Source organism: Vicugna pacos, chromosome 14 (assembly GCF_048564905.1).
Source record: "Vicugna pacos chromosome 14, VicPac4, whole genome shotgun sequence".
Classification (NCBI taxonomy): Eukaryota; Metazoa; Chordata; class Mammalia; order Artiodactyla; family Camelidae; genus Vicugna; species Vicugna pacos.
The window spans coordinates 64999702-65017848 of record NC_133000.1 but is presented as its reverse complement, the minus strand read 5'-3'; the positions used below and the strand labels follow the sequence as shown (position 1 = coordinate 65017848).

At 39.4% G+C, this 18147-nt stretch overlaps 1 protein-coding gene and 1 pseudogene across 8 annotated transcripts in view; one reads left to right on the top strand and one right to left on the bottom strand.

The window, feature by feature from the left end:
• PCCA (propionyl-CoA carboxylase subunit alpha) overlaps positions 1 to 18147 on the bottom strand; it is a 377947-nt gene that overhangs the window by 46151 nt on the left and 313649 nt on the right. For 7 of the 8 annotated variants that reach the window (XM_072976495.1, XM_072976496.1, XM_072976497.1 and 4 more), the window contains one exon: positions 11451 to 11504. In XM_072976495.1, the coding sequence (XP_072832596.1) occupies positions 11451 to 11504 (54 nt within the window). Of the gene's footprint in view, positions 1 to 11450; positions 11505 to 14416; positions 14571 to 18147 lie in introns of those variants that run through there. The other variant, XM_072976498.1, reaches the window with a different exon arrangement.
• Positions 11755 to 12473, top strand: LOC102528966 (large ribosomal subunit protein uL29m-like; annotated as a pseudogene).

Sequence of the window (18147 nt, the reverse complement as noted above, 5' to 3'; positions counted from 1 at the left end):
TGTCCATAAAATGGAAAATTATTTGGCAAAAAAAAAAAGAAGTACTGACTCTACAACACGGATGAACCTTTGAAAACATTCTAAGTAAAAGAAGCCAGTCACAAAAGACCACACATCTATGGTTTTGTTTATGTGAAATGTCCAGAAGAGGCACATATACAGGGACAGAGAGCTGCCAGGGGCTGGCAGGGTTGAAGGAAAATGGGGAGTGACTACTCATGGGTTTGGGGCTTCTCTCTGGGATGATACAAATGCTCTAAAACTGACTGTGCCCAGCTCTGTGAATAGATTAAAAAATGCTTAATTGTACTCTTGGAACAATGGGTGAATTGTGCAGAATGGGAATTATATCTCAATAAAACTTTTAAAAAAGACTTCAGAGGCAGCCATTTGAAAATTCTCTATAAATCAAACACCTGTATTCTGACCAGAAGCAAAAGGTAAAAATGCACACACACTAGAGAAAACAGTAAACATGCAAAATATCTACAAAAACCACCAGAAAAATAGCAATGCTGCAAAAAGTGTAAGGAAACTGCTTCTAAGTGCTAACACTTGGAATTAAGTAGTAAGCAGGATGTTGACTATTCCAGTCAAAAATAACTACTTTTTACATATATAAAAGAAAAATGGGAGTCTTTAACTTGGAAATTCCACTTAAGAGGCAAATTAACTTACTTGCATTTGAAGCTGAAGAACAAAAGAAGTTTAATTTCTAACATTTTTGACTGATTTTAGAGAGATATTTATTAAATATTTACTAAAATGCTTTTGCTTGAAACACTATTGGCTCCAGAAAGAAAACAAATATGAGCAATTCGATTCTATACCTTCTGTTCAATAAAACTCGCTTCTCCACAGCAGGTGGCAGACAGAACTCCACCCGGGGGGTTAATCAAAATTCCCTTAGAATAATTGAAAAGCATCTGCATTTTTTCCCTAGAAACCACAAAAAAGTCACAGTGAGCAGGACATATAATCCTGATTATTAGCCCTGAGCCTGTAGCAGCAAAATGTGCTGTCCCCTGAAATTAAGTGACAGGAGCATTGTGTGATGAGCCACTGACGTCTGCCCAAATGAGACTCAAGGAAATTAAAAAAAAAAACAAAAGACAATGGTAATAAGTTGCATGTATGATGTTTTGCTACTGTTGCAAAGCACACTGTGCACATGGTGACAAATGTAATCATTCTCAGAGCAGGATGGTGCCAGGAAAGACCTTGGAGGTCACTGACCTCGACCTTTCATTTTACAACAAAGAAAACTGAGGTTTAGGAAGGTCATACAACCACTTTAAAGCATTACTGGGGCTAGAAATGAGGACTTTCAGGGCAACTCCCATACATTTTTTTTTTTCCCTGTCTGAGTATATTTACTATGGAGGGTGTTGCCTAAGAAATAGAAGATTCTTAGGAAATTCTGAAAGCCATCTTTGTAAAACTCCACACAAAAGTGCTATGCTAATCACCTAGGAAAGTATAAGACCAGAGAGATTGGGGACACTCAAAATTTCAACCCAAGGGATCTGCATGTCAGCCTAAGGGAAGCAGAACTACAGTTCTATGTAGCATGGGTCTGTGATGAGAGTTTGGGTAGCTGCAGCCTGCTTGACTGCATGAGTCCTTTCTGCAGGAAGATGGTAGTACAGGAAAGGGAAAAGGCAAGGAGGTGGACCCCGAAGGGTGGTCTTGCTGAAGGTTACTAGAGATGTGCCAGGTTTCCATACAGCACAGGTGCACTAGCCTCCCTCTGCCCTCGTTATCACAAAACCCAGACGAGCTCTGAAATTACGCTAACTAGCTTCCTAATTACTCCTGTACTGCCATTCGGTTAGTGTTCTAGAGGGCAGACCTAAAGATACGGCCACTGGGAGAAATCTTCCTCACCTCAAATTAATATACACACATTCTGATTTAGACATCAGTCTTTGTGAGTTTGGTTACTGGACACCAGTTCCCTTGGACCTGACTGTTTCCAGGTTCCCTGTGTATTAATCATAGTTTTTGAAATTTTCTATATCTTGTAGTGTTTTTATGTTAGGGGCCTGAGAGACCTAAGGGAAACTGCCCCCCGCCCCAGGACTTGGGAGCACGCCTCTCACAGGCAACTAGGCATCAAACTCACACACCAAGTCATCGTCTCCCTGCCCTCAGTCGTCTCAGGGCCAGACACCAGCAACTAGAGACCATCCCTAGAGCCCAACCCACCAACACCGTTCTGACCAGCCAGTCCTAAACTGCTGACCCTGCCCGACTTGGCCTTTCCGCAGGAACCCAATAAAGGCTCCTGCCCATGCTTTCCCCTCACTCCTTTTGGCCTCCCAACCAAGCCTGGTGCTTTCTCAGTGGCCCTGTGTGGCACGGGGTGTCCCCTTCTCTTGGGAAACATAGGTAATATATTCTTTCAGTAGCATTAGCCTCCCTCTGTGCTGGCACTAAGTCACCTCCATAAATTAAAATCACGCAGGGACATTTTGGAACCCCTTGCCAAAGGAAGTCCACACAGGAGGGAGCACTGAGGGCCAGGACCCAGACTGCACGGTGAGAGGGACACTGAGCTGAGAGGGACACTGAGGGGAGAGGGGGCCACTGAGACGTGAGGCCACAAAGCTCCTGCTGGGGCACACACAGCTCTCACCTCCTCACAAGCTCGCCTTCCAACCCCGAGAGCTGCCATTTGGAAGATACACGCTTTGCTGAAAGCTCAGACATGCTGGCTGCACACATGGAGCACACAGCATGTATTTATGTAGGTTTATTTTCAACAAATTGATGAATTCATACAACAATATCTAATTGATCTTTTAGTCTAAGTGGCTGTGGCATTAATAGGAATGATCCAACAAGAAAACTCTACTGATGGGCAAGCTTGAACTGTAAAAAGTTTGTTCTTTTGGAAAAGAAATGTAGATACAATCAAGAATATAAAAAACCAGTATCAAAGTCCTTTGGATCATAACTGCAGACACTGTTCAGGAGAAAACATAATTTACAGGACTGATTGGTCAAAATTTTGTGAGAACAAAAATGCACACATAGAAAGTCATCAATATGAGGACAAAATAGTAAAACAATACATATGACATGCATGTACCTGGGGCCCAGTTCTTCCTCTAATACAATCAAGATGCCCGCAGTTCTCTCAGTTTACAAGTTAAGGTCACGTAAGATAAACCAGAATGAACGGCATAGACTGCTTACCCAGGGACACATGAGAGTAAGTCTGCAGAGTGTCAGAGAGCTTTGTGAAGGGTTGGGGAGATGTTCACATGCCTTTGCATAATTATCATCTAGACAAGGATTCACAAATTCGGCACTACTGACATTTTAAGTCAGATAATTCTTCTGTAAGGGGCTCTCTTGTTTACTGTAGGATGTTCAGGAACCTCCTTGGTTGGTGATACTTGCAATAAATTTAAGGAAATTTACCCATTAGATTCCACTAGCAGCCCACCACTTGCAACAACCAAAATGTCTCCAGAATTGCCGAAGGTCCCCCAGGGAGCAGAATCACCTGGGTTGAGAATCACTGGTTTAGACCTGCATTTCTGCAAAACATTGCCAGGTACCTATATTTCAGAAACTACCTTCATGATTCCTAAAATCCTCCAAGGGGGCTCAAAGTCTGGTTGAACAAAGTAGTGGAGGGTAGAGAAACAGAGGTTCAATACTTAGATAAGAATGATGAATCTTCCGCAGTACACTAACGTGTAAGCTGCACCCTCACCACCTTAAATATCAGCTGAGTTTTCTTACATTCTAATTAAGAGGAAAGGCTTTACATCAAATATATATCAAATTGCAATTTTAATCTATTTTTAATATCTACAATAATTACTTGGATAAATATTACTATTTCTAAAAAAGGACCCCCTTCCCCCCCCCGTATGAAAGTAATTCACATGCGGAAGCAGAGGACGCAGACCTTCAGCACTCTAGCCCGTTAAGTGACCAGGCTCTAAGCTCTAACACAGAAGAGCAGGGTTAGTCCCCCCACCTCCTCACCACCAGGTGGTCAGGAGTAATACGGAAGCGCGAGGGCCCCGAGAAGACCTAAATCTCAACCACGCAGGTGCTGGTGTGACGGAAGCCAAGGTTTGTGCTCAGATCCAGGGTTGAGTCCTGGGCTACCCTAACTGTATGAGCCATTGAGACAAATCACTGATCTGTAAGTTTACAGCAGAGGCATTGCCTCAGTTGTAACGGGGTGGGGGGGGTCCACCAATAATCTCAGTGCTTGCGGGGATTAAACGAGGCGACGAGCCTGAAGCGGGAGGCACACTTTGGGCGCTCAGGGCCACCCGTGTTTTAAAGGCTGCTTTATTGAGCAGCTGAAAAAGGAAAGAGGTGGTCCAAGCTCTAGGACACAGTGGACTCCAAGGGAGACTGTTAGAACTTAGGCACTAATTGTTTCCCTACACTTACGTTAGGCAGGGGTTCCATTTCAAACAAGGGCACTTGGCAGTTTCACGTGTCCCCTGATGCTTGGTAAGTACCTAGGTAATTAACACGGATGCCTTAGTAATTACCTTAGCTGTCCCCTATGATCTTGAGAATTTATACCATACAAAACATGCTGGCTTGGGAAAGCTACCTCTCAGAATACATACCTGAGCTACTAATGACTACTGGACTCTCCCAGAGCTTGCCAGGCATCCTGCCATGTACTTCCCACACACAGGGGGAAAGTGCCACAAAACACTCAAGAGCTGGGCAATTAGATGCTGGCTGGCAAAGAACAGAAAAGGATCTCTTTGCAGACGCCATTGTGAGGTAACGCATGTAACGTGCTCTACCTGCTGCGTCTCACCAGGACCACGACAGGACTTGCAAGGTGGGGGCCATTCAAGAGCAGTGACTTCCGAGACAGGGTAGGAACTACACAGTCTCACTGTGGACTCAGGGCGTGAGGGTCTCTGGTAAACAATAACAGGATGGCTATTCCAGTGGTTAAAAGGACCCAAATGCAATTATACAGACTAGAGCTTGGCCTACCTCTCAGGAATGGCTGTCCACGGCTGGTTTATGACCCGGGAAGACTAAGAAAGAGTAACCCTTACACACTCCCACACAGCCAGTAGCTAAGCATGTTCCTAAAGCAAGTCAAACACCAGGCTAGCTCATGCTGGTTGTCGTTTTCTCTGCACAAGTCATCAGAGCAGGTCAGGATGTATACGAGAACTTGCAAGCTTTAGGCCACTGAGAAATACTCTATTTGTTCTAAAGAGTTCATCTATAGAACATTATATTTGTTAGTGAAATGGGAAAGAAAACTCTGAAACCCCAACTATTAAATTTCGTCTAGGCCAGTGGTTCTCAAGGGGCGATTTTGCCCCCTCCCCACCATTAGGGCCATTTGGCAATGTCTGGAGACAATTTTGGTTAAGTGACTTGCTCAAGTTCACAAAGCTAGTAAGTGGGAGATAGGAGATTCTAACCCAAGAAATCAGGCTTTATTTAGTATACCTCTCCCTATTCCCCACCCCAGAATTCACTAACAACTTGGTAGTTTACAGAAACTTCTTGTGAACATGTAACTGAGTAACTGGAAATATTTTAAACTGACAACATTTCAAAGAGTGTCGTGTGTGTTATTTTTACAACTAACCCTAAGGTGCTATATGGCTTGTCTATCTTAGAAACTGAATGGAATCAAGTAAGCATTCTGAAACCCTAAAGCATCACACAAATGTAAGGCATTATGTTATCCATTAACATTTATTTTATTTTGAGGATCTCTGGCAGATGGCAGCAGGATTTTGAGATACTTTGAAATAATTAGAGACACCCTAGGATACTGTGAAATCATGATTGAGGTTGCACAAAATTGTCTTCCAATAGCCACATGTAATAGAAATGATTTGGACAATAGATAATAATGTCATTTAAATGATTATATTAGAGATTCTAGAAGCCTCCCCTTTGGAGATGGGCATTTCCCAGGGTCCTTTCTGGGCCTGTCCTCCCTCTCTGCACAGTCGCCTCGTGCATCTCACCTACTGCAGGCTTCACATACCACCTCTTCATATTAACAAAGCACCAACTGACACGCTCACCCTTCATCATTTTCCCGACCTTTCCTTTACATCACAGATGCCCCTCTGGCATTTCAAACTTAAAATGGTCAAAACCCCAACTCATTATCCATCCCATCTTTCCTCTCATTTAATTCTTCTCTTCCTCCTGCTTGGCTCTCATAATCAATTATCACATCTAGAAACCTCAGAGTCACCTTCAATTCTGCCTAATACATAAAACTGGACTCTGGGTCCATGAGAGGAGGCTCTCAAATGTACCTCTTCTTTATTTGCCCACTCCCTCAAGCTCTCTTTAAAATCAAGACAAAACAACACACCTCAGGTGATATTGAGACTCTCTTCTTTCAAATCCTTCAAAATCTAGGGAATAGAGTCCACTCTCCTTAGCCTAGTCCTGCAACACCAAGCTCCTGACATTCTAGTTATCTCCCACACAGACCTCGCCACCTGCCTGCCACCCCCCCTAGTCAGCCTGCTCTTCCGCAAGCACACAGACAACCTCAAGCCTCTGCACTTTTGTTTGTTTTATTCCCTTTGCTTTCTCCACCATCATCACAGAGTACAGTTTCTGAACAGGTTGTCTCAGAGCCTTTGCAGATGCTGTTCCCTTCTATCTGAAACGCCTTTCCCTGCTTACAAACTCTACTCATCCTTAAAGTCTAAGCGTGAGTCAAACGTATTCACTGGAGAGCTTTTCACAATCCCTCCATCTCCTTTTTCCAAGCCCCAGAGTATGTGTACTTCATACAAATCTCTATTATCACTCTTTTCACATTAATATTTCTATATCCTTAGATGACAGTAGGTCACTGCTGGCAGAGATGTCTTTTTCCTCTGAATTGGCAGAACTCAGTGTCTATCACATAATAGATGATCAATCAATGTGAGATGACTGACTACCATTACTACCAACAAACGCTCAGTTTTATGTATACTTATTGGAAAAAAAAGGAATGTCTGATCTTAATCAAAGAGCTATGCCCTATGGGCTATACTTTATCTACTGTTACAAACAGTTTTTGTATCAGAAGAGAAAAGGTAAAGCTAACAGATGTATACTTTTCTCTGCCAGCACATCAGCCTCTGCTTCGCTCATCTCAGCACTTCCCGTGGACTCACGATACCAGTTTGTCTGTGTTTACCTGCAGCCGGTGTGTTATTTAAGGGCAGAGACCAAGTCACATTCACCTGGCACACTTCTTAGCACGTAGTGGAGCAGGCAGTCCATGGTTTCTTTTAAATTTTTGTTCAAAATGCATCACACAATGGGATATTGATAACTGCACTTTCAAATTATATTCAACATGCCAATTTCAAAAGACTAGAAAGTAAACTTAAAATTCTAAAGGTTTATGCTTAGGTTGGCTACATGATACACAGAACACATTATCACAAAAATGATATTCAAGATTAAGACTGCATTTAGAGCTTATTTCATAAAATCTTACTTTCCCCACATTGTGGCTGAAATTTTGAATATTGGGGAGAAATGCAGGAATGAGATGCTATAGATTAACTTTTTTTCTTAGCATTATAAAATGTATCAAAAGAACAGAGAGGCTTCATCAACCCTCCACAACATGTCCAGCCTGTGGCCACGACCTGCTTTGTGGCTGGACAGAAAAGGGGTCAGGAATAAGGAAAGCTTGACCCAGGGGGAATGGAGCCCTCAGTGTACAGGAAGAAAGTGGCCACTGATGAGGGCTCTGGGGTTCTGTGCCAGACACGTCTCAGCTCCCCCTTTTCCCCATTCAAGGAAACTGGGACCAGTGCATCTTGGGTTAGGCAGGGCAAGTCCCAGGGGTAATTCGGTTAGGTGTCCTATTAAGGGGTGAGCACACACGGAAAGGCTAAGCCAGCAGGACTCCTGGTGGCTGCGAAGGCAGGCTGGGACACGAGACTAGCGTGCAAGAAACCCAATAAGCCGTCTTGTCACTCCTGAAACCCCACTGATACAGAGAAAGAGATGGGACAGAGAAGGGAGAAAAAGGCAAATGAAGATTAGCAACAAGTCAGACGTGTAAATATAGGGACTGTTCATGGATGTATAAGGTATGGAAGACCACAGAAGTTCTCTGGATGTTTATTTTTGGCAGATAATAATAACCAAAAATGCATGGCTTAATTTACTTCTCAAAAGGGTACTGGTAAAGAAAAGCAATAACAAACCTGGTTCTTTTCATTTTCCAATTATTTAGATTTTAAACAAATGGGAGTTTATTCTATTAAAGTTCAATATCCATAAGTGAGTTCTCAGAAGAAGCAGAACTTTTGATGGTGGTTACATATCTAGAAATATGAATGATGCAGATTTTGGGTCCTATGATATCAGATGACATGACAGAGCCAAAGCTTCAGCTCTTGCTAATTAAACGAATCAATTAAGAGACTACAGTTGCAACTGTGTAGCTGCTGTTCTATAGTAGCAGTAACAACCCCACGGGGAGGTCTTTTACTGCATTAAAATGCTGTCCTCCACAACTCCATCTGATATTATTAGAAACAGTTATTTGTGTCTTGCTGTCATATTAGTAGCAAAGGCAAATTATGGAAATATGCAGACCAGAATGGTCCCAGTATGAGATCAGGTTGGGTTTTCAGCCTCCAAGGGAACAATTGCTGAAATTCCAAAGTTCCCTAAAGTTCTTTAATGGAACTGATAAATCTATCAGCACAGCATCCATTTGGAAACTAGGTAAGGGTCACATATTTACATACTTTCCTGCTAAGCTGATACAATTCAACTAGATGAATTATCATATTAAGTTTACCCTCCTGAGTTAAACTGATGGAGTTCAAAATTGTTTTCGATGGTTGTCATTAATCGCTGTTACTTCGTAAATGCTTACTTTGAAATCTAATTGTGCTAGTGTACCAAGGGTCATATTAATACCATTTTTAATGGTAAATCTTTGTAAAACATGTTTATTTTACTGATATTATCACTCAAGCTTTCAAGGCTAATAAGAAATAAAGTATATTTATTATCAATAAAAACTTAATTTAAAATGTACAATTTGAGGTCCAAATTAGCTTTAAGAACTTCAGCATGATTTGGTTTCATTAAGATCTCTGGCTAAGCTTCAAAGACATGTAATTTGATAGTTCCTCAAGAGTCCTTGGGTAAATGCCAACAGCACGGCTATGAAGAAGCTACGCAGTGCAGTCTACACTTCTCTCTTTCGGGTAATGTGCATTGTTTTCACAAGAAAAATAAATCAGTATTATTGAGATATGTTTGTCTCAGTATTACAGTGCTTTAAAAATACTGGTACTTTAAAAATTAAATATAAACAATGATTGCAATACAAAAATTTGGAACAAAATAGTAACTTCTGCATTCTTAAGGTAGTGACAAAATATGCATCCTTATCGTGAAGCCCAGTCTAAGCAAGGAATTCTCGTTATGTAAAACACCTCTTTCATTTCTTTGTGAGCTTATACTATCTGATATACACAAATTCACAGCTTCACCAAAAACAGGTAAACAAAATACACAAACAAAATGTAATAAAAATATAATCTAAGTAAATATGGGCCAAGGACCTAAACAGACATTTTTCCAAAGAAAATGTAAGACGGCCAGCAGCTACATGAAAAGGTGTTCAACACCACTAATCATCAGGGACACACAAATCAAAACCACAAGGAGATACCACTTCACACCTGTCAGAATGGCCATCAGAAAGAACGCAAGTAACAAAAGTTGGCGAGTATGGGGAAGCCTCGTCCACTGTTGGTGGGAATGGAAATTGGTACGGCCACTATGGAAAACAGCATGGAGGTTTCCCAAACGACTAAAACTAGAACTATCATATGGCTAAGCAATTCCACTCTTGGGTATGCAGGAAAAATCCACTAATTAAAAAACATACATGCACCCCAATGTTCACAGCAGCATTATTTACAATTCCAAAGATATGGAAGCAACCTAAGTATCCATGAATAGATGAATGGAAAAAGAAGATGTGGTGTATATACACACACACACACACACACACATATACATACACGTACACAGTGGAGTACTTCTCAGCCATAAAAAGAATAACATTTTGCCATTTCCAGCAACATGAATGGACCTGAAGGCCATTACACTAAGTGAAATAAGTCAGAGAAAGACAAATACTGTATGATATCACTTATATGTGGAATCTAAAAAATACAATAAACTAGTGAGTAAAACAAAAAAAAGCAGACTCACAGATAAAGAGAACAAACTAGTGGTTATCAGTGGGGATGAGCAATACAGGGGCAGGAATAAAGAGTTATGGGATTATACGAAATCATCTGTGCCAAACTTTTGGAAACTGTAAAGCACTCTATTATAGAATTTTTAAAAAATTTTTTGGTGAGGGAAGTAATTAGGTTTATTTGTACTTATGTATGTATGTATGTATGGTATGTATGTATGTATTTATTTATTTATAATGGAGGTACTGGGGATTGAACCCAGGACCTTGTACATGCTAAGCACACACTCTATCACTGAGCTATACCCTCCCTATCAAGCACTATTGAATTTAAACAATCATTCATTTAATTAAAGTGGTCATTCTAATAGACAATGAGTGTTCTAAAGAGCTAAGAAACAATTGGCAACATGTATACTAAACTATAAAATTATTCATGGTTTTGACTCTATTTAGGAGGAAACATACCTCATACATTTTTGAAAACATCTTATACATGTTTAAAAATAATTCAAACTATCAAAAAAGCAAAATACATGAAGTTGTTCATTAAAACACCATTTGTAGTGGGAAAAAATTAGGAGTAACTTAAATACCTAATGGTTGGGAGTCATGGATAAGTAAAATATATCTACTCACCAGAATGCTAAATACAGTTCCATTAAAATGATTCTTATAAATATGCATATTAAGTATAATTATGGGAAATGATTAATAGGATCTTAGGTGAAAAAAACCAAGACACAAAATTTTGATTCAATTTCACTAGAAATGTGGATTCATAAAAAAAAATAAAAAAAATAAAAATAAGAAAAAAATGTGGATTCAAAAGGACCTACTAGAACGTAATGGAAGGAAAAGTGAGAAAAAAAACCCAACCCCCCCAACCCCACAGACCACCAAGGTCACTATTTTCAAAAGCATTTTATATAAAATAGTCTTATTTTTATTAAAAATGGGAGAAAAAGCACTTAAAATACTCAATAAACTGCAAATAATTTTTAAAGCTATTTTCTCTCTAATAAGAAACAGCTAAAATTATTCTATCATGGAAACTTTCCCCACACAGTAAAGATCCCATTTCTTATACAATGATATCTCATTTAATAGAAAAATAAAACTGTGGTGAAGTCAAGTTCAAATTGTGGGGTAAAACTAGTTAACTTTTTCTCTCTGTAAATTAAGAGAATATACAAAATAATAATTCTTTCATACTTACCACTGTACCAAGAAACTGAATGCTCATGTTGCCACCAGCTTCTCGAGAAAGACACTGGGGGAAAAAAAGAGACATAAAAAGAATTTTCACCACATAAACACATGTACATGAATGTTCATAGCAGCATTATTCCTAATAGCCAAAAAACCCACATGCCCATCAATTGATAAAGGGATGAACAAAATATGGTATATTCATACAGTGGAATATTATTTGGCCATAAAAAGGAATGGAGTACTGATATATGCTACAACAGGAGTCAGTCACAAAGGACAACATATTAAATGATTCCATTTAACATGAAATGTCCAGAACAGGCAAATCCATAGAGACAGGAAGTGACTGGTGCAGTTTGGCTGTTCTCTGCAGAAGACTCTCAGCTCCCCAGAAGGCTTCCAGGTCATCAGTAACTCCTCAGGCCCCAGCTAGCACAGACTGCAGTTTTTTCTTAGACTGTCGCTTAAGAATACACCAAAGGTCACATCTTTTCATCAGCATAGATTACTTTATATCACTTTGTCAAGGAAAGGATGAGAAGAATTTTTGATGAGCCAAAGAAAGGGGGGAAGAAAAACTGAAACTTGGGAGCTTCATGGACCTGTCAGCAATTAAGGAACCTAAGTAATGGAGGGATACATAAACTGTGGTGTGTCCTACCAAAAAAAATAAAAACACACATGCTCCTAACTATAGAATGGAAGGCCAAGTGACAGAGACTGCCAGTGCCAAGTCCAGAACAGTTAGGAAAAGGACTAGCTAGATTCCATGAATGCATTAAAGTTGTCCAGGAAAAAGAAGATGCCCTAAGGCTCCTTCAGACCACTCAAGAAAAAGCCAGACCTGGTGCTTGGATAAAAGACATCTTAGGAAGAATCATCAGGCATGAGTTCGAGACGGCCTCTATCTTGGCACGTAAGGAACAGCTACAATAGGAAATGACCCTTTGTAGCGCCCTGTGTGAAACATTTTGTCAGACTGAGACTTGAAAAGCAAGTCTTCACTAAGCGTGGAAGAAAAGTGTAGAGTAAAATTTCTTCAAAAAGTTCCCACATCTTTCTGAAGCCTAGAAGTTAAAGCCTTGTCTAGTATGTCTAAGCTCTTAATTTACCATTTTGTTTTTCTTAGATAACAGTTTATATACAAAAGTAAATATATGTTGAGGTTTATAACAAATTTGTGCTTTCAGTCAAATAATAATTTACTTATCAATTAGTCTAAGTGTTAATATGCCATGCTAATTCTGGAGGTAGTGAGGCTTCTATGAAACCTTCCCAAAAAATCAGGTATAAAGTACATTATTAAATTCCCATTTTATTAGAAAGGATTAAGAAAAAGGGAAGGGAAAGGAAGGGAAGGGATAGGAAAGGGAAGGGAAGGGAAGGGAAAGGGAAGGGAAGGGAAAGGGAAGGGAAAGGGAAGGGAAGGGAAGGGGAAGGGAAGGGGGAAGGGAAGGGAAAGGGAAGGGAAGGGAAGGGAAGGGAAGGGAAGGGAAGGGAAGGGAAGGGAAGGAAAGGAAAGGAAAGGAAAGGAAAGGAAGTCTACATACACCATTTCCCACTCAAAGAAACCAAGGCTTCTTGGAAAAGTAGCTGAACCCAGGTCTGAGGCAGAAATGAGGCTGCTATATCTTATCATATCAAAAAGCAAGGGAGCTATCAAAGACTCAGGAACCAACTTGAACAAACTGCCCCTGGCCCAAAGATGGGATCATCTGACCATCAGTAAGGATGTTCTGCAATGGAATAAAACGTATCAAGGATATTTAAACCCATGTGTTCAAAATGGATACCAGTGGGGGAGGGTATAGCTCAGTGGTACAGTGTGTGCGTAGCATGTATGAGGTCCTGAGTTCAACCCCCAGTACCTCCATTAAATAAATAAACCTAATTCCTAACTACCTCCCCCGGCAAACAACAACAAACAAAAAAGGACTGCTTTAAAAAAAAGGATACCAAGAACAAAACCAGTATTAATTTAATCACTTTCAAATAATGATAGGGAACCAACTCTTTATTTTGAGAACAGGTAAGTTAAAGGATCAAGCATTGAGCTTGTCTTTCCTAGGTAAATACCTAAGAAGCAGTTGAGGTGGAGTTTTTCATTAAAGAATTATTCTAGGTAATAAATGAAGAAAGAATGGCAAAATTAATTTAAGTACCCTTCATGACTTTTTCATGGCTTGACAGCTCATTTCTTTTTAACACTGAATAATATTCCATTGTCTGAATGTTCCAAAAGTTTATAAGTCCATTAACTTACTAAAGGACATTTTGTTTGTTTCCAAGTTCTTGCACTTATGAATAAAGCTGCTATACTTTTTTAAATGGCAAAACTAGAGTATCATCATTTTGTAAACCTTAATGAATTTTTTGACCTAAGCCTGAGCATCAACAGAGGAAGACCGCAGAGTACGTGCCTCTTAGGAGGTACACCACAAGACTCATGCTCCAGTCTTGCCAAAGATGATGGCACCTGAATCTGATTATACCTCTAGATCCAAGCATCAATTTATAGGAAATGGGAGAAAGAGAATGTAGTTGAACTACACCACTAGGATGTAATCGGATGCTGAATTCTGGAATTGGAAACTCTACAGGACAAATGATTCACTTTCTTCAATAAATAAAATACAAAGAATAAAAACACTTCCCATAGACATTTCTCGTAAGCTATCCCATTTCTTCTCCTTTTAAAGCAAGACACCTTGAAAAGTTGTCTATCTTCATGGTCTCTAATGCATCCTCACTTTCCATTCTCCTTTAAATTCACAACCATCTGGCTACTGTCCCCACTAATTTTCTATAATCACTCTCGTCAAGGTCAGTAAATTTCCATCTCGCCATACCTAGTGGTCAGCTCTGTCCTTACCTTACTCATCTGCACTATAAACAGTTGATGATTCCCTTTCTCAAACACTGTAACTTCAAGGATATCTCATGCTCCAGGTTTTCCCCCTACCTCCTTGGCAGCTCTCTCTTGGCCTCCTTTGCCAGCTTTGCCTCTTCATTCAATTTCTAACTGCTGGAATGTCCCACGACCCAGTCCGCAGCCTTCTTCTCTTTCCATCTACACTCTTCCTCTGTGTGATCTCATCCAGATCCATGCTTCTCCCTCCATCCCCTAAAACCAACTCTTAAAAAATTAACTTCATGGAAGTATAATTCATGCATCAAAACCCCTGCATTCTATTTAAAGTACAGAATTCTATAATTTTTGACAATTGTGAAAAAAAGAAACACCAACACAATCAAGATATAGAACATTTCCATCACCTCCGAAAGATTCTTCCTACACTTTTGCAGTCCAAACCTGGTCCCCACCTCAAGGAAACCCACTGATTTGCTGTGTAATAAATGAGTTCATTTTTCTCCTCCCAGATGGATATTTGGTTGTTTCAGCACAATTTAAGAGAATTTCCTTTTGAATTCTTTGGCACTTTTGCCAAAATTCAATTGATCATTTATATCTGGATCTATGTCTAGACTCTTTTCTGTTCTATCTACAATGTCTTGATACTGCTGTTTCATGATCTTGAAGTCAGGTTGTATAAATCCTCCAACTTTGTGTTACTTTTTAAAAACTGCTTTAGCTCTTACGATTTTCAACTAATGGAACTTTTCTTTTATTGTGGTTAAAAAATAACATAAATTTTACCATTTTAACCATTTTTAAGTGTACAGTTCAGTAGCATTAAGTATACTTACATCGTTATGAAACACATCTCCAGAACTTTTTCATCTTGCAGATCTGAAACTCCATACCCACTAAATGATAACTCCCTATTCCTCTCTCGTCCCAGACCCTAGTAACTACCTTTCTACTTTCTGTTTCTATGAATTCAACCACATTAGCAAGTACTTTAGATACCTCATGTAAATGGATTCAGATAATATCTGTATTTTGGGGACTGGGTTATTTCACTTAGCATAACATCTTCAAGGTTCAACCATGTTGTAGCATGTGACAGGACTTCTTTCCTTTTTAAGGTTGAGTAATATTTCACTGTACATATATTGTATGTATATACCACATTTTGTTTATTCATCCATCCGTCGATGGACATGTTGGCTGCTTGGCTACTGTGAACAATGCTGCCATGAACATGGGTGTGCAAATATCTCTTTGAGACCCTACTTTCAATTCCTTTGAATATATATTTAAAAGTGGGATTTTTGGGTAATATGGTTATATTTTTTGAGGAAACTCCACACTGTTTTCCATAGAAGTTGCATCATTTTATAATTCTTCCAACAGTGCACAAGGGTTCTAGTTTCTCCATTCTCACCAACACTTGTTACTTTCTGTTTTTGATAGCAGCCATTCTAATGGGTATGAGGTGATGTCTTGTTATGATTTTGACTTGTATTTCTCTTTTGATTAGTGATGCCAAGCATCTTTTCATGGGCTTGTTGCCCATTTGGGTATCACCATTGCAGAGATGTTTATTCAAGGCCTTTGTCCACTTTTTAATTAGGTTATTTAATTTTCTGTTGTTAAGTTGAAGGAGTTCTTTATATATTCTGGATATTAATCCCTTATCATATATATGATTTGAAAATACTTCTCCCTTCCATAGGATGCCTTTCACACTGTTGATTGTGTCCTTTGATGCACAAAAGTTTTTAAGTTTGATGTAGTCCTACCTGTCTGTGTTTGCTTTTGTTGCCTATGATTTTGGTGTTATAGCCAAGAAATCACTGTCAAGTCCAATGTCATCAAGCTTTTTGCCTACATTGCCTTCCAGGAAAGTTTTAGGTGTTATACTTGTGTTTTTAATTCATTTTAAGTTAATTTTTGTATATGGTATAACATAAGGGCCCAATTTCAATCTTTTGTATGTGGCAGTTTCATGCTTTCAGAGAAAATCTACATGCATATGGCTACCAAACTTATGTTTTCAACTCCCATTTGTCTTCTGAGTTTAAGACTCATATAGCCAATTGTTAAATGGATATCAACACTTGGATATCTAATGCACATATTAAATCTACCAAGTCCAAACAGAATTCTTGATTTGCCTCCCCAAACCTGCTCCTCCTCTAGCCTTCCCATCCCAGTAAATATTACCATCATTCACTTGAGTGTTCACCCTTAATTCCTGGACTTCCTTCACACCCAGTATCCAGTCCATCTGCCAGTCTTTTCTGCCTTACATCCAAAACACGTATCAAATTAGTTCACCTCTTGCCATCTCCACTGCTACCATTTTAGTCTAAGCCAAGGGTTGACAAATTTTTCCTGCTAAGTGCCAGATTTTGTTAGATCCTTCTCCTGATATTTGCCTTTAGCATAACATCATGTTGAAGTTTAATCACTTCCAATTGAAGGTTAAATGGAAGATCCTCAATTGTACAGTTATATGGATTTTAAAATATGGAAATTTCTTTTGATTTTGCATTGAGATTTGAAAAATATGCTGCTGGAACTATAGTCCACTTCCTGTTTTAATCTGTTGACAGCCCAGGATATATAAAAAGCAGCCTGACATTAGTTGTGCCTCAAACATTAGTTGTTGTCATAATGACTTTAGCACAGTATGCATTCTGCATGTAAATGCTGTTTTGTCTAGCAATTCAGGTTGAACTCATCAAGAAATATTATCAAGTCTGCAGCATAAGCTAATTTCCAAAGCCATTCACTGTTCAATGTTCCATTACAGTGGTTGAGGACAGTTCTTTTTGTTGAGAAAAATTTCAATCTTAGCCCTGAGTCAAAAAATCACAATAAACTCATAGGCCACTGAACTGCTATGTGATAGAGAAAATCAAGGCAGTAAGTGTCTACTTACAACAAAAACCCCAAAAGCAGCCACTGACAGTTAATGAATAAATGTGGCTGTGTTCTGGCAGAACTGTATTTATGGACCTGAAATTTGAATCTCATATACTTTCCTCGTGTCATGAAACATATTCCTCTTTTAACTTTTCCAACCATTTAAAATGCAATACCTTCAAACTTTTAAAAACCACTCAACTTGTGAGTAGTGTAAAAACTGCCAGTGGGCTGGATTTGGTCAACTCCTTGTCTGAACTATCATTAGCACCTCTCATGTGGATGACTGCAGTGATCATATAAACAATTTCCTGGTCTCCACAACTAGTCCCCTATGTGCCATCCTACCCACAGCAGTGGTTTTAAATCACATCATACCATTCTTTTATTCAAGACCCTCCAAAAGCTTCACAATAGGAATCAAATAAAAACCAAACTCTCTGGCCTACAAAGACCCTGTATGATCTGGTCCCTTCCTATCTTTTTCCACTCTCCTAACTATACTAGAGACACTGGCCTGCCTTCTGACTTACACACTAAAGTTGTTCCTGTCTCAGGGCATTTGCACATGCCATTCCTTCTACATGGGACTTCCTTCCCCCAGGTTTTTGCATGGCTTCCTTCTTTTCCTCTTAGGTCTCAGCTCAGTGTTAGCTATTCAGCTATCCTAACAACCCTACCTAAAGCCACCTCCTCTAATCACCTTCTATTAATTATCTTGTCACAGTCTTGATTGACCATCTTAGTATTCAAATTACCTTTTTTATGTGTTTATGTGTTTGGTATCTACATCCCCCTCCTGTAATGTAGGTCTTGGTCACTGCTGTATCTCCAGAGTCTAGAACACTGCCTCCGTCATATTGGAATTACTTTCTATGTAAGGGACATTAAAATATATATATAATAGTTCCTTTTCCTAATGCTA